Source organism: Rhinolophus hipposideros, assembly GCF_964194185.1.
Source record: "Rhinolophus hipposideros genome assembly, chromosome: 10".
Taxonomy (NCBI): domain Eukaryota; kingdom Metazoa; phylum Chordata; class Mammalia; order Chiroptera; family Rhinolophidae; genus Rhinolophus; species Rhinolophus hipposideros.
Window position 1 is genome coordinate 63,949,340 of NC_138056.1, and position 25,467 is coordinate 63,974,806.

At 39.6% G+C, this 25,467-nt stretch overlaps 1 protein-coding gene across 1 annotated transcript in view; it reads left to right on the plus strand.

Annotated features, from left to right (window-relative positions):
* Window positions 1–25,467, plus strand: part of HEPHL1 (hephaestin like 1) — a gene marked incomplete at both ends in the record, with an annotated part of 61,887 nt that overhangs the window by 33,600 nt on the left and 2,820 nt on the right. Inside the window, 8 exons of the mRNA XM_081063745.1 lie at window positions 2,259–2,409; window positions 5,196–5,408; window positions 8,196–8,409; window positions 12,825–12,964; window positions 15,739–15,879; window positions 19,121–19,227; window positions 21,339–21,561; window positions 22,859–22,998. Of these exons, the coding sequence (XP_080919871.1) occupies window positions 2,259–2,409; window positions 5,196–5,408; window positions 8,196–8,409; window positions 12,825–12,964; window positions 15,739–15,879; window positions 19,121–19,227; window positions 21,339–21,561; window positions 22,859–22,998 (1,329 nt within the window). The remainder of the gene's footprint in view (window positions 1–2,258; window positions 2,410–5,195; window positions 5,409–8,195; window positions 8,410–12,824; window positions 12,965–15,738; window positions 15,880–19,120; window positions 19,228–21,338; window positions 21,562–22,858; window positions 22,999–25,467) is intronic.

Genomic DNA, 25,467 nt, shown 5'->3' on the forward strand with positions numbered 1-25,467 from the left:
TTGATGAAACAAGAAAAATCCAGTCATTTAGCCATTTGGAATTACTTCACCAATCAGAAATAGCAAGACTATTTAAATGGAATATTTTATAATGTTTGGTATTGTGTGGACCCGCCTCGGGGCTCAAGGGAACTTCTAAGTAGAGGACACAAAGTATCTTGATCCACCTCAGATTTTCATTTCCTGCACAAAGGACCAAACCTGGAAATGTCTATTTGAGGTTCAGTGTGTCCCTGGTCCTCTGAATGACCCTGAACAATGCTTGTGTAAGAAGACTGAATGCTTACACTGTGCCGCAATAATCATATAAGGCAAAGCAGAAGGATCATGCCCTTTATAAAGCAGAAGAAACTGGGGCTCTGAGACATTAAGTGATATCCCAGGAAATACACCTAGTTAGTAGTGACAGTCAGCAGTAGAACATGGGACTTTGAGCAGTCAGCTTTGACCTTTTCCCAATATACTACCCTGCTTCCTACTAGCTAAATACCTGAGCGAAGGAAATTGAGTGTTAGAAAAACTTTGTAAGGTACTTATCATTTTGCCACATTCGATGGTAACTTTGAGGTTTGCTAGAAGCATTTTATAATCTCTGTGCATTGTTACCTGAGCCAAATCCCATTCATAGCCAGTCTACTTACACAAAATCATGAAAAAGAATAATGGCGTTAGAACCTAGATCTGCCTGCTCCCATAGCCTATCAGCTTTTGTATTTTTGACCCTTTATGTCTCTTCAAGGTTTTACATTTTATTTTTAAAAATTTCAAGCCTACCTTGTTTCTTTCCATCATCTTAAACTACTGCCTTCTAAAACACCATGCAATAAAAGCAGTAAGTGTATATATATGATATAGTAAGAGTGTAAAGCAAGGAGTACCCATGTCTTTGGTGAGGCATTAGGAAAGCATCACAGAGGTAGGACAGCTGAGCTGGCCCTTGAGGCTGGATTAGGGTGACAGACCGTCAAAGTTGAGGGGTACATGCATGAAGGACAGAGGCCTGCAGAACACAAGAAGTTCAGATTCCTGCAAGGAACTTGGCCTTGCTTCCGTCAAAGTACCAGGAGGCAAGGGCCAGGAGATGAGGCTGTACAGGCAGGTTGGGATCAGGCACTGGGAGCTTAGATCATATTGTCCAGTTTAATAAGAAAAGAGATGTAATCAGATAGCATTGCTGAGGATCCCTCTGGAGCAGGCAGCAGAAGGGTGGATCAGAAGGGAGCATATTAGAAGAGAAAGGAAGATGTTGAGGGACAGAAAATATAGTCAGCTCCCTGTTTCACCTTTAAAGAAAAGCATATTTCAGCATTCAGGATGCTGTGTGGTCAGATGTTCTCAAAATAGATGGATTAGAAATATACACAGAGAGGAAGTCATCCATAGTCCCCTCAATAGCAATTCAAGGTAACATAACAGAGCAAGGTCTTATAGGTTGTCTGAATTCATTATTTCACAAACATGTACTGGGTGCCTGCTTTTCCAGGCTTTTTTTTTTTCTCCTTTTTTTTTTTTTTTTTTTTGAGCTGAGCATATAGAGAAAACTCCAAAATGTTCCTGCCTTCATAAAGACTACATTGCAGTGAGAAAACAATTGTAAGTTCGTACACAAAATACAAGTTCAGGCAGAGATAAGTGCTATGAAGAGTCAAGTAGGGTAAAGTGGGTGAGTTTGCAGGCAAGGTAGAAGATGAGTGACTGTTTTAAACAGCATGGTCAGGAAAGAGTCTTCTGAGGAGGTGGCATTTGTGCAGAGAACTGGATAAAGTAAGGAAGTGACCTAAGCGAGACCTGAGAGAACCTGCTAGGCAGTGGGAACAGCACATGACAAGGCCCTGAGGTGGGAATGAGGTTGGTGTGTTCATGAAAGAGCAAAAGGCCAGGGTGGCTGGTGTAAGCTAGGGGGCGAGTCCAAGGCTATGAAATCAGGGAGAGAGAGAGTCTGGGCCAGGACATGGAGGCCGTGGTAAGGAGAGGAAGACAAGGACGTCCAGCCTGACAACAGTAGTCCCACAGAGTAGGAAAGCCTCCCAGCAGGGACTTACTTCCCCTGAGGAAGTCACAAGAGGAGGGAAAAGGATATAATGAGATGGATTTTTTAGGGGTGGAATGAATTTACGAGAACCCTGGTTTACAAAATGACCCAGTAAATCGAAGACTGATGCTGATCCTTATTTACTTTGTGTTAACTTTAAAAGCAAAGCAGAGTCAAGGAGTCCTCCAACCTGTACTTTTTATACTCATTTCTTTCTTCTCTATAGAAAGGCATAGACAAGGAATTTTACCTACTATTCACAGTCTTCGATGAGAATCTGAGCCTGTATCTTGATGAAAACATCCAGAAGTTTACCCGGCGTCCCTTCACTGTTGACAAAGAAGACAAAGAGTTTGTGAAATCCAACAGGATGCATGGTATAAAAAAATGACGTTTCCTCCTGTAAAGAAAAGGTGTAATTGCATTTGAAGTGAAAGTGTTGGCAAAGCTGTAACTATCTTAATTTTGGTTCTTGGGTGTTGTTCTTGGTCCCAAGTACATTATTTTGTGGCTTCAGCCTCACAGGGTATGATGAAAACTCTCTCCCTCCCAGAGATGTTATGACCCTTAATTAATACTTCTAAAACACTTTATCAGCCTTAGATGAACCAACACAAAATTTGAACTAGCAAAGATCAAAGTATATCTTAAATGGATAAGATTACTGACAAAATGCCCTCCCTTGGGTTCGCAATCACATGATTATGTCTGATAACCCCAGTGATAATGAGAGGTAGTGACTGTACAGCAAAATATCTATTATCAAGTCATAGACATGTCTCGCTAAAGGGTTAATTTGTAAAACACTAGCCATTCCTATCCCAGATCTTCATTTCAGAGAAATTACTTAATTCTCCTTCTCCATCTCTCTCTCCATCAGTTGTTATAATAGCATACCACTTTGTAATTGGTCTGCCACAAGATTCTTGTTAGTCTTGGGCACATAACCCAAGGGCGTGAAATCATGAGCCAGAGTCCAAACTCAAATGCCTGTAAGAGTATGCCATCAAAAAAAGTGCCTAAAGAAGGCACTGTAAGGTAACAGGTGCTAAAGTGCTGGTTTCTAGGATCAAACATAACATCTATTTATTGCCTATAAAACATATGGGGAAATAATAAAACAGCTCCAAATCTCCCTCTTCCACAAGGAAGTCCAACAATGTCCAATATTCCAAGTGACCCATAGCACCCAACTCATAGACTCCTGTGGTTCCAGATGCTCTGTTCCAACAGTCCCCTCTTGGGCTGATGGAAAGCATGGAGTAAGGCACTTTCATTGTCATCTTCTATGAAAAGTTTTGTTATAACCCGAATACAAAATTCGTTTCCAACCTTCCTCCTAGTCAATAAAAAAGGGAAACTAAACTAGAAAGGAGGAAACAACAATTCCTTAGTGGAGAAGCTAATTGCAAAAGAAATTTATCACGAGAGGCCTATATAGAGAAAACACTAACCACCCTAATGGACCATGTCAAATCCAGCCCCATCCTGGTTTGACAATGTGGAATATGTTTTCATATGTTGGACATATATAATATGTCAGTTTTAAAGCAAAATTCAAGGAAAACAATGTATTTTAATTACATTTCACATTAATTAGAAATTAAATTCTATCTTCAGTCTTCTTGTGTGGAGTGGGGGGGAAGAAAGATGGGAACAATACCAAAGAGCAAGTGCCTCACATGGTATACAATGCTCTGCATGGCACCTATTATGAGATATAGTCTATAGTCAAAGGTGTTTGTTGAGTGAATGAACGAATGAGTGTTCCAGAAAAAGGGGCTTTTAACTAGAGTTCCAAGGCAACAGAAGATTCTCTATCAGCTACCTAAGGACTAAATTATTAACACCCCAACTTACAATACTATCTCTTTAATATTCAGTGGACAAGATTTAGATCATTTCTTGGCAAAAGCATTATCAAAGATTTTTTCAGAAAATGTGATGTTCTTCTCAGAAGCCCCAGGGTTTCTTAGACATTCTACTAATAATCCCAGATATTTGAGCAAAATTGCCAAGCACCACTCGTTCTTCAGACACAGAAATAATAAAAAAATAATTTTATTTGACAAGGGGATTATAACAGAAGATCATTCATGATAGTTGTTCTTTCCTACTGTGGGCATTTGTAAGGAGGGGGCAGGGATATAATCTTGCTCTCTCTGAGACATCAAGCCTAATATGACAACATCATGCGCAGTCACCCCTCAGACAGCGCTATTCGGTCATGGCATTCATCCCCCTACAGAGTGGGAATGTGGTTTCTCAATTCTTCTCAAGGCACTGCACCACGTAGCCACTATCAATGGACTGAGGTTGATGTAACAGATAAAAACAATTTGCATTTCTGGAGATACAGAGGGTCTTCATATGTAAGTAATCATTATTCCAAGTCCCTTCAGTTGTTTTACTGAGGTAGGAAAACAAAAGTTATCATAAGGCAAAATTATTACCGTCTTATAAACTTAGTGTCCCTCTCCCCTCAAAAAAGTCCCTCTCCACTGACCAGACATTTGAAGATAATGTTAATCAACTGCAAATCTTTCAAACGATGCAGGATTCATGAAATCAGTAAAGGGATGTCTGGTAACGTCTAGAATCAAATGCAAAGCCATTGGCAAATGAGAATCTGACAAAATTAAATGAATTAATAACCAAGGAAGAGACACTTAACAAAGAGATGACAGGATGAGAACCTCAAAAGAAAATGATTTTCATATCAAGAGTTTTAGAGAAGACTTTGGAGGAAATTGCTAAAGTTTATATTTTTGCAAGGATGATCTTTATAATCTGAAAAACTAAAATTTAAATTGAAGGATATCACATTACACTATCAAACAATTTTGTCAGAAAACAACTTATCGATTATTCCTTATTGATTCTTAGAATTCATGCCCTTGTATATACATCGTTAAACATAACATTTTCACAATTTTAGTATATTTGCATTATTCCTTGTTAATTTCAGTCTCCATTTTTAAATCGATTCACCATTGGACTTTGCCCCAGGACTATTTATTCTCTGATAATAAGGATCTTCTGTCGATAGTTTGAACTTGAACATCCCCATACCATATACACTGATAATCTCACTAAGATGATGTGTTTTCAGTATGTCTACAAAATTATAATGGGCTCTGATTATGTCTTTCTTTCCATTTAGCTATTAATGGCTATGTGTATGGCAACCAGCCAGGCCTAAACATGTGTAAAAAGGACAGAGTTTCCTGGCACATGATTGGAATGGGCACTGACACGGACATGCACGGAGTTTATTTTCAAGGCAACACCATCCATCTACGAGGGACTCACCGCGACACCCTGGCCCTGTTTCCCCATACCTCTACAACGGCATTCATGCAGCCAGACCATGCAGGTAAACTAGGGGTCATCTCAGGTGACCAAATTCCTATCTCCAGGCATATACTCTTAGGGTCCTCTCTCTGAAGAAACTGGTCAACTTTGGGCACTTCAGGGCGTGTAGAATGAGATACAGTCTTGACTGGAATCAGGGAGTCCTATTTTATTCCAAACACATAGCATAAAGGACAAAGGAGAAGCATCTAAAATAAGATCCAACAAGCAGAAGTGGTAGTCCTCTAAATGACCTTGCTGCACAAATCTTTGGAGAATGACCTTGATTTATATCTGTGAAGAATTCAGGCCCAAGAAAGAGGATATTTTTGTGCTCTTTAAGCATTGTTTTAGTTGCTGCCCAGAAGCATCTTACCAGGCGTGGACAGCCCAATGGATGCTTCTAGGTTATGATGTGACCCAGTCTGCCTTCTCTAGAGATGGATAGTGCTCTCTTGATGAGTTATTTGGGGGCTTCTCTAATTTCATTCTCTTGTGCTCCCTTGGTTTCCCCAGAGGACAAGTTGCATTGGGTCTGAAGTCCATGGAAGGCCACTGAAGTGCCAGTACCTGTCCTTTCTCTTAGAGATGCCCAAGCGAATTGGATACTTGGGGCATTTTTATAAAATATATAGAGCAACATATGGCAGCATATATAAACTGTTGCATGAAAAATAAGGATAGCAAGTACTATGGGCTTTCAACGTGTTTCTCCAACCCAGCTTGTTCATTCATCTTAAAAAGAAACCCATAGCTACCCAACTCTGCCAACTCTGCCTCTGTTACGAGTGAGTGTTTATTCCTTTACTTCACAATGAATGCCACACAGTGCCATTGGTTAAGAACTTGACGTTTGGGCTTCAAAACTCTTCCCCAAGAACTGTCTGAGACTAGGAGCTCTGTAATTCTTACTTTTGTAAACTTCTAGTATTCAACCTTTCTATATCAATATAATTGTTAAATTATGACTCACCCAAACCAAGAGATGCCTTGGGCACAATGAGTGTTTTAAAATGCACTCTTCAAAACCAAAAAGGGGAGGGGAGGGAAACAGTCAAATAATTTTAATCTATAGAAAACAGGCATTCAAAGCTAGAGCTGGCTGGAATGATTTTAGAGACTTGGCTACTTATTCCAGTACCTTGAATATTAATCATGTGCCCTATACACTTCTAAAGAGCTTCACAACAATGTTTTCCCATTTATGTTTGGTGGTAAGTATAAATCTGTGACTACCTAAAAGCTGGTCCACCCATTCCTGTCCCACATCAATGAGCCAAAAACAGTGCCCCAAATGTAGATAGGATAGACAGTAGCCTGAAACTCAAGCATTTTCTTTTTGTTCTTTTTTTTTAAAAAAAAACAACACTATGTTGAGGTATGATTGATATACAAAGAGCTGCTCATATTTAATTTATACAAATTAATGAGTCTGGAGATAAGTATACATCCCTGAAATCATCACCACAAACAAGGCCTTAAACGCCTCTTTGTGCTGAGAGAAGATAATTCCCTGACTATTGAAGAACATGATGAATGCATAAATAACGGACTGCCTGGAAAACAACATATGCAGGCGCCCCTGCCAACTCTGTTCTCAGAGGTATATTCCTTGTGGTTTCAGAGACTCTTCCTCACCGGTGCCTGTGGGTGCTAGGGTACCACTGAACCAATGGTTTTTGCCCATCCTGAAGGGGTAATTTGGCAATATTTAGACACATGTAGCATGACGAAAGCTATCTGTGTGCATTGTAGACACCATGTTTCCCCCAAAATAAGACCGGGTCTTATATTAATTTTTGCTCCAAAAGACGCATTAGGGCTTTTAGGGAATGTCATCCTGAAAAACCATGCTAGGGCTTATTTTCCAGTTAGGTCTTATTTTCGGGGAAACACAGTAGTTAACGAGAGCCACACTAATCACTCTAAATGGTAGTTAACGAGAGCCACTCTAAAAACAGTCTATTAGAGGAAGGGAAGATTTATCTCATAATCTCATAATCTTGGAATTATCCAATTATCAGGTACTTCCAATTGGATCCCAATAATTGGAAATATCCAATAATTTCTCTGAGAGTTAATATCTTCCAATAATTTTGTTTTATATGATTTTATGGTAAATTTAGTTGAAGTATATCTACCTGATGACAATGCATCTGGAAAATTCAGTTTAAAAATTATATAATTCTCAGTCAGGCATGAGAGTTAGTATTATGTAGAGCAATCTAGTTGCTTTTTTGTATTTCATCTGGCACAATGTAGATTCTACCATTGGTAATGAGAACCTCCTTTGCTCAAAGGTTTAATGAAGTAATACATTTGGCTTTAGTAATAATAACTTATATGTGTTGCGATTTATAGTTTATGAAATCCTTCAGGGCAAAATACATGACTTCAGAAATGTGTCCTAATTTGAACTTTGCCTAGGGTGTTAATCTTACAGATAATCAGTTCTTCTTAAACTGGGCTGGGCTAAGATAATTATACGTATCAGTGATTTTCCAGGAGTGACTGTCTTCTAATCTGTTTGCACAGAATAGAGAAGACACAGAGAAATTACTTCTTGGCAGCAACTGTGCAAGTTTCATTTTTCCATTACAAATGAATTTCAAATGGTATTTTCCCCCATAAGTAAATATATTCAAAGTAACTTATTCCTTTAGGGGTCTGATTTTAAAATAGTATATAAAATTAATGTTTTAGAAATCTACCTTACCGGTTATTTATTTTGGAATAAAATATGTAAATGTGCTAGCAAACCAAAACCAAGAACAAAACCAAAAAAATTGCCAAGCCATTTCTCTTGCAGGTATTTTCAGGGTGTTTTGTACCACCATGCACCACTTCACGAGAGGCATGAATCAGATATATGAGGTCAACAGCTGTGGCAACAAGGACCTTTCAGAGCAGCCCTACGGGATGATAAGAACCTTTTACATCGCTGCTGAAGAGGTAGAATGGGATTATGCCCCTAACAAAAACTGGGAGTTCGAAAAGCAGCACTTGGACGCAGAAGGGGAAAGGTACCACGGGCGAAGCCAAGTCTCTTGGGTGGGATTGCACATGCTCTGTAGACATTTATCAAATGTGGAAATCTAAGAATGCCCTGGTTTTGCCTGCACAGTTCTGATAGAGACTTTTACTATGAGCACAAAATATTAGGGAAGCTGCCCGTCTCCATCCCGGGAAGGGGGTCTGAAGTTATTTGGAGGACACTCACTGGAGGCTCAGTACATCTCTACCAGGGTGTGGCTGTTTCCAGGTGTGGCTGTGGACCAATGAATGTGCCTTTGAGCATCTGGAGTGAAAGGATTTAAGGAAAGATGCAGGTCCCACAGCGATCCTGGGACTGGGAAGACAAAAGGGTACAGCTGGGTACAGCAGGGATGCTGTGTAGATCCGGGTGAGAGGATGGACTGCTATAGATTGAGGACCTCAGAGAAGGGGGACGGAGGATGGGCCGTTGACCAAGTGCTTCTCCGGGTCGGGGAACAACCCAGCAGGGTGTAGGAGGCATTGCCTTGGCAGAGATTCCGAGTGGGGATAGGACGAGCAGGTCTCTCTACTAGGTCCTGTACATAGAAAGTCCACAAAATTGACCTTCCCATGAAAGCGCTGTCAGCCACGGAGGGCTTAGTGGGCAAATCAGTGAGGCTCAAGCCCTGCACAGGCTTGTGAGCACTGGTCCTCCACCAGCCCTAAGCCCTCCGGGGTGCACTGGAGTAGAGTCAGACAAGGTATAGAGACATCTGTCAGGCTCAGATCTGCAGACCTCCTCCCCCAAAGTTCATAAACCCCACTTCACAACTATCCTCTGTTTGGATATCATTGTCCCCACATATAGACTCAGAGACTTGGGTGCAGAGAGTTAAAATTGTCCGACTGGTGATTGGCGGAGCTGGAATTGAACACAGACCTTTTGAAGGACAAATCCACGTTCTCTCCAACAGCCGTGTTGACTTACATGCCCCTGTTCCTCTTTATTCTTTATTATCACCCTCCCTTCCCCTTTCCCCTCCTCACCCCTCTCACTAATCCTCTATGGCTATGTCACACACAAACTCTTCTACACATCACTGCTCTTGATCTTAACACGTTTGTTTCTCTTCTTCCTTGTGGGCCTCTGTTTTGAGGGTTCAGATTCCTGGAAAAGAAGAGTATAACAGTGCCACCTTATGGATAAATGAAGAAATAAAATGCCTCTTCATTTTAAAAAGATTTGCCTCGAGGACAGGATGACTTATAATTCATTCAATTATTCGCCAACCATTTGTTCACCAGATACCCTTTTCCTGCAAAACCAGTGCTGCCCATACAAGCTAAGGACTCCTGCTGGTGCAGTAGAATATGAAATGTGAACACTAATTTGGCCTTTTCTAAAATGATTATCCATTAAAAGGCTGTCATAACTAAAGAAGTAATTGTATAATAATTCTGTCACATGTACTTTCTTAGCTCATGAGTAAGAAACATAGTCTTCATTATTTTCGTGAAACTCGGTATAATTTCTGTTTTAAGTGCTCCATCTTTCTGCGCTGGCAGGAAGCCGTAGTTACAGTCTTCTGGGATTGTCTCCCAAATGACACAGAGAGATAGAAGCAGCTGAGTGTGCTTGTACCCTGCCCCAGCCACTCTGGATATTGGCCGTTAATAAATAAAAGCAAAGTGAACTGAGAACATGTTCATATATTCAAAATACGACAGACCTGTAGATAAGAACAAAGTACAGATTTGAAACAAGTTCCCCCAGTAGCATGTCTGTGGCACCCCTATAGATAGGAATCCAGGGAAAAAATGCCCCTTCTGCACCTCATTTGCTGTGTTTCTGCCCTTTGACCCAAGGCCAGAGCCATGGGACACATCTGGTTTTCAAACCACCTCTCAGTACAGGTTATCCCTGAGACATTTATTGTCCTGGTCAGCACATCTGGGACCTAGAAGTCTTTCCCTAGGACTTCCTAAGAACATACCAGGAAGGCCTCAGGATCCCAAAAGGCAACAAATGAGACCATCAGTACAGGGTTTGTGCAGTGGGAAGAAATTTGAAAACAGGTTCAGTTGCTGTAGAGAAATAAAGGTATACTCTTCTTGTGGACTTATCTTCAGGTAATGTAACTAACGTGGGATTTGAGATAATAACCACCATCTACTGAGCACCCACCACGATCCAGGCATTCTGCTAGGGCTTTGACAAACTCTTTATCTGGTATGACCTTCACAATACCCTTGACCCATTTGATGAGCTTTGGCCCAGCATTGCACATGACATCCTAGAGAGATGATGACAGAGCAAACGCTTACATGGTGCCTAATCTGTATGTGACACAGTGCTTGGCAGACCTTATCTCATACAATCCTCACACCAATCCTGGGAGCTAGATATGTTATTATCACCTCATTTTCAAAAAAGGAAAGCTGGAAAACAGTAGAGCATGGCTCCAGAGTCTGTGCTTGTCACTACCACAAGTGTTACTGGGACTCCTGGAAAATAAAAGTAGAAGAAAAATTCTCTTCCCTTGGAAAGCATAAAGTAGGGCAGACGGTATATATGCACTTGTTAAATACCTACTGTGTGCTAGACATTATGCAAAGTGCTGATGGAACAGTGCTGAGAAGAGCAAACAAGGTCTTCCCACACAGACCTCATGGTCCATGGGGAACATGTTAGAGCAAGCACACTGAGTGAGGCAATCACCATGAGAGGGAGTGCAGGGTGCAGCGGGAACACACAGCAGGAGCACACAGCCCCATCTGGGGGAAAGATGGGGAGAGGGTAAGCAGTCAGGGATAGCTTCCAGGAGGAAGGCGTCTTGGACCTGGAACATGAAGAGTGGACAAGTTGAAGAGGTAGGAAGCGTGTTCTTGGCACAGAGAGCAGCACATGGAAGGCCTGGAGGTGGGGAGGACGCATGGAAGGTGGATGGTGTTCAAGAGAGTGAATGGTAGAATGACCTGAGTGTAGAGTAAATGGGGTCTGGGGAGGCTGGCAGAGGTAGATGGTGACGGGGCAGCAGTGTGAGAGCCAATTCAAGGAGTTTGGTCGTGGGAAGCCATGAAAAGATTTTCCAGAAGGAAAACTTGGTTGAATTTATAGTTTAGGATCACTCTGCCTGCAGTATAGAGAATGGAGGGAAGAAAGGAGTGCAGGTGGCAGGGAGAACAATTCCAGTTAATGCAGGTAAGTGATGGAGGTAGCTTAGATTGGAGTGGGCAGTTTAACGGTGAGAAGTAGAAGGAGATGAGGCATACCGTATTTTGGAGATAAAATTGGTAGATTGTTTTTCTGTTTTTTGTGATGATCTATCTTGGTGATAGATTAAATATACAGTCAATCTTCATTTTTGGTGGATTCCATATTTGTGGATTCACCTATTTATTAAAATGTATTTGTGACCCCCAAATTAGTTCTTGTGGTGCTTTTGTGATCATAAATATAAAGCAGCAAAAATTTTTTGTCACCTGATATCCATGTTCCCAGCTGAGGTCAAACAAGGCATTGCTCTGCCTTCTTCTTTCAGATCTCATTCTGTAAACAAATGTCATTTTTGTGATTTATTTAGTGCCACTTTTTTTCTTTTCTTCTTTTTTTTTTTGCATGTTTATGCTTTTTGTTGGTGATTTAGCTGTTTTAGCATAGTGCTGAAGTGCTGTCTAGTGTTGGAATGCTCAAGAAGGTTTTGCAGAGGAAATATATGTGTTAGATAAGCTTCATTCAGGCAAGAGTTAAAGGGTTTTGGCTGTAAATTCAATGTTGATATATATTAAACAAGATGTCTTTAAACAGAAACACACAAGGTTATATACTGATGTGTTGATGAAAATATTGTGGCCAGAGGTTATAAGGAATCTTGCCCTATGTTTCCCCTAGGACCATGGTTCAGTGTTCATAATTTTAATGTTTGCAGTCACTTTCTTGGACACGAGTACTGTGAATAACAAGAATCAACTGTATAGGGTCACATGCACAAACACAAACCACAGGCTTTCCTGAGATCACTCAAAGTGAAAACCCATAACAAGGCCCAGAATGATACATCGGAAGTCTAGAGCAACACAGGGTGGTAGAGTGTGGGTAGGTGCATGCATGGGCATGCGTGTGAGGTTAGTTCCTCCCAAGAAGAAAAGCACAACCTCAGGGAAGTCTCTAACTAAGGCTGGCCCTATTCAAGACCCATCAGGGCTATAGTGCAATGGTTCCCAAGAGTGGGCCGTAAGCCAGTGGTGTGCTGCTCACATCACTGTCCCCTGAGGTGCTTTCAAATGCAGATTCCTGACCCCACTCCCAGAGAGCCTGGTGCAAAAGGTCAGCTCCCCAGGGAGGTCCTGATGGCAGCCAGGGTTGGGAAGCACTGCCCTGAAGTAACCCCATATCCCTCAGAAGCACTCAAGGTTTTTCTCCCCTCTGACAATTTTAACTTTCGATGCTTCTGATTTGCAGACATGGAGACATATTTATGAACCACACTGAATACTGGATTGGCTCTCAGTACAAGAAAGTGGTTTACAGGGAATACACCAATGGAGAGTTTGTGGAGATCAAAGCCCGACCACCGCGAGAGGAGCACTTAGAACTGCTGGGTATGGCACAGCTGGCAGCGTCTGTTAGACTTACACCTGAGAAGGGCGGGAAGGAACAGGCTAGCCTGACTGCACCCAGCCAAGTGCCACATCTCCCTGCTCTGCCCTCTTGGGGAGCATGCTGTGTGCTCAGCCCATCCAGAGAACAGTAATAATAAGACTTCCAGATAACACACAAACAGGAATCCGTACCATCAGGGCAGTCTAACTGCCATGTCTTGCCCTGAAGTTCCTTTTCCACTCCTCGACTGAGCCAGGAAATTTTAATTTGAAACAATTCAATGCCTCAGGACAGCAGGCAGAGTGTTTGCGTAACTTCTTCAAGGTTCCAGATTACCCAGGCACAGGGCCCTAAGACAACACTGTCAAAATAATTCTGACAAAAGAGGAACCCCTTACGTGAGAGGGTGCTAAAGGCGAAAAGACTGGTTTCAGTTTGGGAGGTGCTAACTCATGGCCTTTTGGGAATTGACTCCACCCATGTGATGTCCTGCGCTGCCTGACCTGGCAATCAACTCCGCACTTCCTGCCTTCCTTCCCACTTTTCTTCACCTGGGAATCACCAATCCTGACCCCATCGTGAAGATGAGATATTAAGGCAGAGAGCTAATCTAGATGACTTTTTAAAAAAAGATTTTTATTAAAATATAGCTAATATACAATATTATATTAGTTTCAGGTGTACACCATAATTATTCAACATTTATAACCTAAAAAAGTGATCACCATAAGTCCAGCAACCATCTGACACCATACTACGCTATCGCAATATTATTGACTATATTCCCCATGCTGTACATTACATGCCCAAGACTTATTTGCTTTATACCTGGAGCTTTGAACCTCTTATACCCCTTTATCTTTTCCCCCATCTTAAAATTTTTCAATTACTGTTGACATCTAATTAGATGACTTTTGGAAATCCGTTCCCATTTTTAAATGCATGAGATAACTTATGTATAAAGTATGGTATTACACAGTGCTTTTTAATGCTTGAATAAGGCACCACGACTGCTAGCTTGATAAATGATTAAATGCCCATCCACTTACCCCACACCTTCACCATCTATTAACACTGGCACACAAATTTGTTTGTCACACTAAATCAAGTCAGCTCTGGTGGGAACGTTCTTTTGAAACTTGCGTATGTCATTTGAGCTCTGAAGAAAAGGTGCTGGTCCTGCCAAAGGGGCTGGGTTGCCACCCAAAGAGCCTTGGTTTGGGTCTGCTCGGTAAAATGATATAAATGAATGATTCCATCAAAGGTGAGCCCAGCAGTGTCTCGGCCAGGGGAGAGGAAGGCCCATCCACTCATTTTCTGCAGCTCAGGTATAGGCAAGTACTCGTAAAGTTACAAAGGGTACCTGCAGACACATTACTGCTCATTACTGTTCCCTGTGACCTACCAGGCCATACATCAGAAGGCATTCACTCTTCCTCACCAGTACAGCAAGGCATGTGCAATTTAAGTGGTAATGAATATACAAATAGTGATTTTAATATATGCATGCAAATGCCCCTATCTAGAACTATACCCAAATTTACTGTTTAAAAACATGCCTAAAAATTTCTTTTCTGGCTTTGTATTTTTTTTTTAAAGAGCATTGTTCAGACACTTCATGATTCATACTATTTCCTTCCAAAGATAATAGTACAACAAATTTTAGATATTTTAAGGCCGTTAGTGGTCTGTCTCAAAAAAGCAATTAAAATCATCGTCTGAATGAGTGAAGAATGGTGTGGTCAGAACCCCCATACCATGACTATATGCCCCTATGAATGTAGAATGCAATAAGTATCCAAAAAAGCAAATAAATAGGGATCAGGTCTGAGGAGCTTCCAAATGGGAGTCTCTTTCCATCCTCCTCAAAACAGTGCCTTGTAAAGACCACTGTTTAACGCTCTCAGTGTGGGGTGTGCACTGGGCAAATTGCATTTGTGCCACATTCTGGGCACCAAGAGGTGAAATGCACTGGGGGTGCCTATGGACGAGGAGCATCCCACAGTCCTTCTGGCACAGGCCTCTCCTGTGGGGCATGGACCCATTTCCACCGGCACACAGGCTGCTGGCTTCTAACAGAAATGTGTACATGTGAGGAGCTGAAGAGAGCACAGCTCATCAAGTATCCAAATATTGAGAAACTGCATTGGCCATGCATTAGTGAAATCACTATATTGATCATAAATCAATACATAAATGTTTTAATTTTATTCTTAGCTTTCAAATCAGTTTTATACACGTTATTTCACTGGATCCTAATTCTTGTTATTATTATATCCATTTAGCATATAGTGAACAATTTCAGATTTAACAAAGGTTACACGCAGGGAGATTACAACCGGAAGTCATCATATCATGGATATGGCTTTTCCTGGAAATTATGTCTCTGCAGTAATAAAAATTTAAGCATTTATTACTGTGTTTCAGTGCACTGAAATGAGTACTTATTGTACATCATCTTATTTAATCTTTACGATAACCCTATGAGAAAGGTGTAATTAAACCCATTTTACAGATGAGGAAATTGAGACTCAGGCAGGCCTTGACTTACCTGAGGCCTCTCTAATAAGTGAAGGAGACAGGCTTTGAAACTAGGTTGTTCCAATTGCCAAATACTATGTGATATTTAACACTATACAAATATTGCCCTCTAAAGGGAGTACGCTAGTGACATTAACCTTTGTTTTATTTTACTAAATACTACCGATGTTTAAATTACATCTGTGTTGAAAGAAGCAACGATAACGCACACAGACCTGTGTTTTGCCTTTAGGCCCAATGATTCATGCCGAGGTGGGTGACTCTATCCTGATCATATTTAAGAACAAAGCCAGTCGACCGTACTCCATCTCAGCTCATGGAGTGGAGGACACAGAGAGTGGGAAGCGATTCCAAGTGTCCATGACAAAGCCGGGTAAGTTACCAGAGATCTGCTCTGTCCCGGTGAGGACAGCAGACTCAACTCATTTCTGATTTGTTCTGATCTCTAAAATTAGGTTTTGAAGAGCTCACCTTAATGTCAACGTGTTCCAGCCATCACCTAGTCACTCCAAAAATGAGACCATCATTCATCCAATGACCCATTAGGGACCATTAGGGACCCGGAAGTGGATTAAGACATTATAATAGCTAACACATATTGAATGTTAATCTTGTGCCAAGTTCTATGCTTTGTTTTTATTTTTTTAAACTCTTATTCTTACAATAACTCAGTGAGGTAGACACTAACATATTTCATTAAACCTTATACCATTGATTATAATGTCCATCATTATTGTATCTGTTACTAAAGAAAAGAAACAACATGCTGTCAATTCAACTTTAACAAGGCACTGATTGAAAGATTCATCCTGACTTCAGTTATGTTAAGTTGTGAAAACTGTGCCTCCTATACTTGATAAAATGTGGTATTAAGTTCATTTAACAGATGACAAATGCACAGAGGAGTAAAGATCTTGACCATTAGTAATGATGGAACCCCAGTTTATTTGACTTCAGAACTTGAGCTCTTAACCGCACATTTCTCTCTCGATGCTTCAAATGAGCTTGGAAGAAAAAGACAGACAAGATGAATCACTTCAGTAGTAGTGTGGATTATACACGATAAAATTCTAAGTGGTGAAGAGTTTCAAGAATATGTCTGGGTATGTTTCTAAAAATTTCAGACAAGGAAAATCCATGAAAACTGATTGATTAATTAGGCGCGATTAGGGAAAGAAATAATTAGGGAAAGCTTTATAAAGGAGGTAACACTCTTAAAGATACTCTGAAGGGAGAGACGATCTCACAATGTAAGGAGCTTCCCATAACATTCATACAGTTGAAGTGTGGTTGTAACAAATGTGAAGAGCACTGTGACCTTCAGTTACGAAAATGACAGCCACCATAGATATAATTACAGGGGAGTTATATTCCATTTTACCTCGTATACATGATAAGGTTATAATAATTCTACTGTCATTACAATAAAAGTCATATACACTTAAAAACATAAAGATGTATAAAAAGAAGAAAAGAAAACAATCTAATGCATTGCTAGAAAAAGTTAGCAAGGTACCTATAGAGGGATGGGGTTGGAGGAAGGAGAATCTTTATCTGCCGCTATTCCAACTTCTGCCACTCCCCACTCCACCCCACCCCCAGTATCAGAAGCCTGTATTTTGCTTCTTCAAGAAACCTCTCATGAACATCCTGAATGTCTACTTACAGGAAAATAGTAAATTTTGGAATATCCTTACAACAGACTATTATGCAGCCATTAGATGATATTTAAAAAGGTTTGAATGACATGGGAATGACTTGTAGAATCATGTTAAGCAAAATACAAGTGTAGAAGAAAGGCCAGAAAAAAAATAAACCAAAATGTTAATAATGATTATATCTTCATGGGGGTATTTTGAGTAGCAGAGTGATATTCTTTTCGACTTCTTCATATTTTTTGTGCTTTCTAGATGTTCTAATGGCGGTGTCCTGCTTTGATGAAGAGGGAAATATTTTAAAATAGGTCAAAAAAGCTATTGAATAAAGTTATTCATTTTTGATGGTGGAAAGCTCTTCGGGATGAAGAAATAACAGTGCCAATCAGGCACTGCTGGGGACTCTGATGGGGCTGTGGGCAAGTTGGGGTGACCTTTCACAGGCAGTTGTGCCCTAACGCTGAGGGCTGGCAAGAGACACAGCTCCTCTATGCTGGCTTGCCTTCAAAGACTCCTTGATGTGAGGGCAATGGGAGTGGAGAGAAGAATGGTTAGAAAGTGGCAAAGGGGCATTTTTCTGACTGGAACTCAGAGGGAGAGAATCCCCACAAGGGTCGCTGACAGGCTGAAAGGTTTTGAAGAGCCCAGAGATGTGGAATAGAAGCAAAAAACTAACTTTGTGCAGGCAGTACAGGCCAACTGGCAAAGAAAGTTTCATCTGGTCATGAACGAGATAAGGAGAGCAAACTAACATCATAAGTAAGGAGTCCCTGTCAAATTCCTTCTTTTTTTAATTAAATTATTCAAAAACATTTACAGAGCATCTTTTTATTTAGAGCCATGCTCCCTGCTGGATTGTTCCAACTTTAATAATACCACCCCTGCAGCCACTTGCATTTAGAAAGTTAAATATCAGCTGCTTATCTTGTGATTAATAAGGCACAGGGCTGTCATGAAACTTAATGGAAACTAGACCTAAAGTTATATTGCTAACCCCCTGGTGTATGAGCAAAGTTACGTGGACACATTCGTTTTGGTTTGGGGTGGGGTTGAGACACAGAGAGTTCAAAAGGAGGTAACGGTTTAAACGTGGCTTTTATTTGAGACTTTCCCAATGTGATTATGTTGCTAATTCTTGAGTATATTTATGACTCCTTTGCAAGGCTGTGTATGGGTCAGCCACAATGCATGGGTGCCTCTCAACAGGGAGTGTAAACGTTTGTTATTAATATACGTGCAAATTAACATTTATTGACTGCTTTTAATGTGAGGCACTATCCTACGTATTTTATTCTACTTAACTCTCACAACAATCTGAAAACTGGGATGACTAACCCACTTTACAAGTAAGGAAACTAAAGGTCAGTGGGGTTAAGTAGCTTGGAAAAGGTTGTGTAAATATGAAGTCATGGAGTTGGCATTTGGAACTAGGTCTCTGATTCCCTCTGGTATAACTAGATCTCCCCTGCCTGCACATTAAAATTACCTGAGAAGCTTTAAAAAAAAATACGAATGCCCCAGGCCCAGACCCCAGATACTCTAATTTCTTTGGTATGGGATGAGGCCTGAGCAGTGAGAGTTTACAAAGCTCCCTGGTGACTCCATAAGAAGCCAAGGCTGAGATATACGGTAACATAAGTGTGCTCAAGCATAGCTCTTGGGAGCTATGTGAAATTTAAGGTATAAAATAAGTCTTCCTTTTTAACTAAGCATCAGTTGATAATGCAAAAGGCAAATGAGAGGGAAGATTGTAGTCTGAAATGAAAAATCTTCCATTTTGAAACTAAAAATCAAGATGTGAGTTTAATGGAAACATTTCTAATGAATGGGTAATTCTCTCCAGCAATAAACATTGACTAAATTACCATATATAAAGATCTGTTTCTATTTCTTCAGGTAAATCATCTGGAACAGAGGTAACACTAGTAAATTCTATCTATTTGTTCTTATTTGTTTCAGGAGAAATAAAAACTTACAGATGGAATGTTCCTAAAAGGTCTGGTCCAGGGCCATCTGACCCTAATTGTATTCCATGGGTTTACTATTCAACAGTAAACTTTGTGAAGGTAAGGTGGGGAGAGCAATCAAAATGCCCAAAGTAATATGGTTTAAGTTGACTATTAAGTTATCAAAACTCTGGTGAGTATATGTGAAGAGGTTAGAACAGGGGTCTCAAACTATGGCCAGGACCATTTGCTTACATCGTCTAGGGCTGAGTTGAGTAGTTGTGACAGAAACTGTATGGTCAATCAAGTAAGAAACATTTACTATCTAGAGCTTTACAGAAAAAATGTTTGCTGACTTTTAGTCTAAAATATGGGGGAAAAGAACAAATAAAATTCCAATGTTTCAATGACCAAATTTAGAACCGATCAAGGGAGTTTGAGCAAAAGAGGATATGTAAATAGATAACCACAAAATAAAAATGTGTTGTAATATAATATATGCCATGGTTTTTGATGCGTGGAATCTATCATTTTTAAAGTCATTGCCACTGGTATCAGTGCTCAGGAAAAGAAAGCACACTCTACACACAGTAACTGAAACTCATAAATAGGCTAACTTTATTTAGAAATTAAAGGCAAAGATTCGCTATTGAATTTGAGTCAGGTATGTGTATGTAAAACAGCTGATCTTTAATTATATGTCATAAATCAAAATTCAAACTAAAGTCATGTATGATATAAAATCTAAGCATTGCCCATTATTTTAAAAAGTGAAAGATTATCTTAATTTTTCCTTAAATATCTGATGAGTGCACTCATGTCTTTGAGTTGTACTGGAGAGTGCAAGACTTTAGGAGTGGCATAGGAGACCCTGGAAACACTAAATTTACATATCAGAATTATGGGAAACACACATTTATTTATTTATTTACATCCCAACGAACATTTACTGAGCGCTTGTGATGTGCAATGACTCTACCGAGCAATGCACATATTCTTGTCTTGAAGGGACTTATAATCTTTGGAGAAAACAATGCATGAGTACACCCATAATTATCACCGAACTCTGAGTCTGGTGAGTTCTGTAGGAGAGAAGGGCTATGTAGGAGGCACTGAGAGAGTCTAGGAAGAGAGAACATGATGAGCAAAGCTGAAAATAGGAAAGGAGAAAATGTGTTTGGGAAGTGTTCAGAGTCCCATTTGGCTAAAGGAAAGCAGTTGGGGAGCTTAACCTAGAGAAATCCATCGAGGGAGCACATGAGAGGTTTAAAGACCTGTCAAAGATTTAAGTTTTATTCAGTAGGCCATGGAAACTTACCGAAGACTTCTAGGTATGGGAGTGATGAGATTAGTCTGATGGTGGTCCACAGGATGGGCTGGAGGTGAGGTGAGCCAGGCGTCAGAGAGGAGCCGATTTCTAGTCCAGGGTGAGGTATTCAGATCCTGCACTAGAAGGGCGGCCGATAAAATGGAAAGGAAGTCACAGAATGGAGAAGCATGGTGAAGGAAAAAGAAATGTAAGATTGACAGAAAACAAGATGGGACAAAGTGAGGACGAAAGAGAAATTAAATATTGAAATCAACTTTTCTGACCTAAGTGACAGGTAATATCACAGCACTGTTAATAGAAACAGAGAATTCAGGAAATGGTCTGAGGGAAATAGTCAAGTCCACTTCGGAAATGCTTAGCAGATTCAATTGTGGCAGGAAGCTCATCAGGAGGAATATCTAAGTAGGTAGTTGAAAATGTGGGAGTTGTCCCTCAAAAGAAAGTTTGAGGCTGAACAACTTGGCATGGAGGTCACCCAGGGTCCTGTATCATTTACTAGTCACCCTGTTCACTTCTACCCACAGAAAGAGGAGAGAAGCATTTATATAGCTATAATTATAGTCTCACTTGAAAAACAAACAGAAAAATAGAAAAAAGCATTTGTGTATTTGATGAATAAATTTAGTGAGCACCTTCTACGTACCAGACATGGGGCTATGCTCTGGGGATTCTGTGACAAGTGAGGGACACAGCCTCAGCCCTCAAGGAGCCCTCTCCATAGCAAATTTTTAGGAACATTCCTAAATTTTCATAAAGACCACGTTGATTCTTCAGGGCTTCTTAGTACTTATTTCACAGCCAATAGTCTTTTTACAATGACTTTCTTACAAACTTTCTTCAAGTTAATCTGTATTATTAAATTGTGTAAAGGCTCTTTTAATTCAGTTTTATTTTCTTTCAGGATACATATAGTGGTTTGATGGGTCCCCTGATTGTATGCAGAGAAGGAGTGTTGAATGAAAAGGGAAGAAGGAGCGATGTTGATTATGAATTTGTTCTCTTGTTTTTGGTATTTGATGAGAATGAATCTTGGTATCTGGATGACAATATTAAGAAGTATCTCAATAAAGATCCACGAGATATTCAGCACACTGAAGATTTTGAGGAGAGCAACAAAATGCACGGTATATCAGAGAGTTAAAAAGAAGACCCTTGTTGAGATAAGCTAATAGAAATACCTGTAACTGAAGAAAGTCCCCAGCCTCCTTCTCTGAGCCCTTCCCCATCCGTAGTGTCACCTGGACTGCAGAAAGTCCTCGAGAGCTTTCCTTCAGAGGGAACCAGCCAAGCCATTGATTGGCTGCCAGGAAGGTCCAGCAAGGCTTTGGACCAACTGTTTAGGACCAGCTGTTCAGGGAGCTCTATCTCTGAATGCTGGGATCCCTAAATTGCAAGACTGTGAAGTAATTCTTACCAATCACTTAATGGTAGATTTCTATAAGAATCCACCGTAACTTCTAATTGATCAAATTAAGGACCTGGTTTAATTAACTGTTTCTAGGACATAAAATACCATACCAAATTTCTGTTTTAATGTGTCCTGTTATTTAATTCTGTGTAATTTAAGGTAGTTTTTGTTTTTAAGTACGAGTAACATGTTTAATTGACACATCTGCACTCTCTCACCATGATGTACTTTTGACCAAAGTGTACAAAAAGTAGACCTCACCTGAGATCACAAAGCTAGTTAATTTCTTACATTGATTAGACTATTGTAGCCTGATCTCTGATTCAGCTACTCTTTCCCCTACCAATTTTGCTTCCCTCTTCCAAGTGTTTCTTGGTATGTTCTTGATTTAATGAATGTAACTCATTTGGTTGTGTCATGATGCACAGAATAAAAACTTAGTAGAAAGCAAAGGAATGAGTCCCCATCACATGAGCCCAGCTTGAGCTTGCATTGGTCACTTTGAGGTCATGGGCTCAGTCGCTGTGAAGCTTTTTGGAGAGTCAGCCAGTCTCTTGGGAACTTGCTCCAAACTAGTTCTCAGAAAGTGGACTATTAAGGAAATAGCTTCTAATTGCTTCAATTATGATTTATATAAACTTGATTCTCTGTTCTTTGGTCTACTCAGCTGTAGAATGGTCTGGCTACCTCACAAATTAGGCTATAATCTACACCATAAAGAGAAAATGCTGAGGAAACAAGTAAACAGCACACACTGCTACTCAAGATGTAGCTTTCAAAAACAAACTGCTATTTCTCTTTTCTAGCTCTCTTTGTATAAGGATTACTTAGTAATCTGAATTTTGGGTTTAGAATGGTGGGGACATTGGGAAGTGCAAGTGGGATTGTTCCCTGTTTATCAGGCAGATGAGATAATTGTTGACCTAAAGATCTTCTTGAACCATTCCTAAAACCAGATTAAGTAATGAATGTCTTCTTACTAATCAAAAGCTATTTTCTTTTCACCATCTTAGCTATTAATGGAAAGATTTTTGGGAATCTCCATGGCCTCATCATGAATGAAGACACAATGACAAACTGGTATTTGTTAGGAATAGGAAGTGAAGTGGACATACACACCATCCATTATCATGCTGAGAGCTTTCTTTTCAAAGTAAGTATAAAGAAAAGGCTTTGGGGAAGACATTTTGAGCTAATAAATTCAATGCATTTCCACTGTGAAATAAGAGGGTTACTTGGCAATAAGGATTGTGAGAGGTGGTAGTCAGAATTAGAGAATGGAACAGAATAATGTCATTATACCCTTCCCCTGGTAGATACTTCTTAATATGTACATATATTTTATTGTTCTTAAAAAAAACACACTGAGTTTCAGATGAGAGTTTTCTCATCACTTTTATGGAGATAATTCTGACCACTCTGGATTATCCTGTTAACATTGTATATAAAAGCAGTCAGAGTATTTTGTCCCTTTCCCTTATCTTTCCTTTTTTCCTTTCTGTTTCCTTTTCACATTTCTTTTCTATGTGATTAGCCAACCAAATAGCCCTTTCTAGTAAAGGAGATATTTCAAGCTTTGGCTTGGGCCCAAAATTTATCTTGACTTTTGTCCTAGTGAGCTGCACTGGACCATGTGTGGCCTTCTGCCTCTCTAGTATCTGTTTATTATGGTTGCTGCTGGCTGTACAGAATCACGTGGGGAGCCATTTAAAAAACAAATTGCCAGGCCCCTCCCCAGACCTGCTGAATCAGAATCTCCAGGGATAAGGTCCAAATAGTCTTTCATCTCAACTGCTCAGTCAATCTATAAGGAAGTAGAATAGAGAAGAATAATCATATCTAATTTGTGGGGAAAACCTGCTAGGTCTAATTATACATGAATAAACAGTAACTTTAATAAAACAAATATCTTGTCCTCTCTGTATATTTATTTAACACACCAAGTATTATCCTATAATGATTATAGTTTTACATGTTAAATGGCTATGCTCATTTTCAGAACTTGGCTTTTTTCACCCACACTTTAAAAATCATATTAAGAATTTATAAAATGAAATTTATAAGATTATATGCACATATAAAATGTTATATACATTTTTTAAATTAAGGTATAGTTTCCATTGAGTAAAATCACCCTCTTTACTGTACAGTTCTGTTTTAATAAATACATACAGCAGTGTAACCAACACTAATCAAAACATAGAACACTTCCATTATCTCCTAAAGTTACCCTGTTGTACCCTTTAGAGTGAGCTACTTCCCTGTACTTAACCCCAGTGATGGTTTCTATCTCTATAGCTCTGCCGTTTCTGAAATGTCATATAAATGGAATCACACAGATTCACAGCATTATGAATCTGACTTGTTTCATTTAGCATTTGAATTGCATCCATCTTGTTGTGTATAGCAGTAGTTTTGTTTCGATTGATTGCTGAGTAGTATTCCCTTGTAAGATATATTGCAGTTTGTTTATCCATTCCCCTGTTGAGGGTCATTTCCAATTTTTGGTTATTACAGATAAAATCATTATGAATATTGTGTACTTGTTTTTGTGTGAACATAAGTTTTCATTTTCCTAGAAAAAAAACCTAGGAGTTGGATTGCTAGGCCATGTGGTAAGTGTATGTCTGACTTCATAAGGAACTCCCAAACTATTTTCCACAGAGGCAGTACCATTTTGCATTCCCACCAGAAATGTATGAGAATGCCACTTGTTCCGCATCAGCATCTGGTATCTTCCATTTTTATTTTATTTTTTTCTTTGCTATCTTATTAAGTATTAGTGGTATTCCATTGTTTTTTTTCTTGCATTTTCCTAATGGCTAATGATATTGAGCATCTTTTCATATGTTTATTTCCCTCTGCCATCTGTAAATCTTCTTTGGTGAAGTGTCCAAATTTTATGCCCATTTTTAAAAATTGGGTTGTTTCCTTATTGTTGAGTTTGAGGGCTTCTTACATTCTGGATTCAAATCCTTTACCAGATATGAGACCTGTAAATATTTGTTCCCAGTCTGTGATGTCTTTTCATTCCTTAACATTATCTATCAAAGAGCAGAAATTCTTAATTTTGATGAAGTCCAATTTATCACTTTTTTCTTTATGGATCTTGTTTTCGGTGTTATATCTAAGAAATCATTGCCCAACTCAAGGTCACAAAGATTTTCTTCTAGAAATTTTATAGTTTTATGTTTTTAATTTTCATATATAGTTCAAGGTTTACTTTCTGCCATTAGATGTCCAGTTGTTTCATCACCATTCATTGAAAAGACAACTCTTTCTACCACTGTGTAAAAATCATATTGATCATATATATGTTGGTCTATTTCTGGGTTCTTTAGTGTGTTACATTGATCTGTATGTCTGTCCTTTCTTGAATGCCACACTGTCTTAATTACTTTAATGTGATAGCAAGTCTTAAAATCAGGTGGTGATTGTTTTAGCTATTCTAGAGTTTTGCCTTCCCATATGAATTTTAGAAAGTTTGTTGATTTCTATTTCTAAAATCCTGCTGGGATTTTGACTGGAATTGCATTAGATCTGTGCATTGGTTTGGGAAGAACTGATATCTTATGATGGAGCCTTCCAACCAATAAACATTGCATATCTATTTATTTAGATC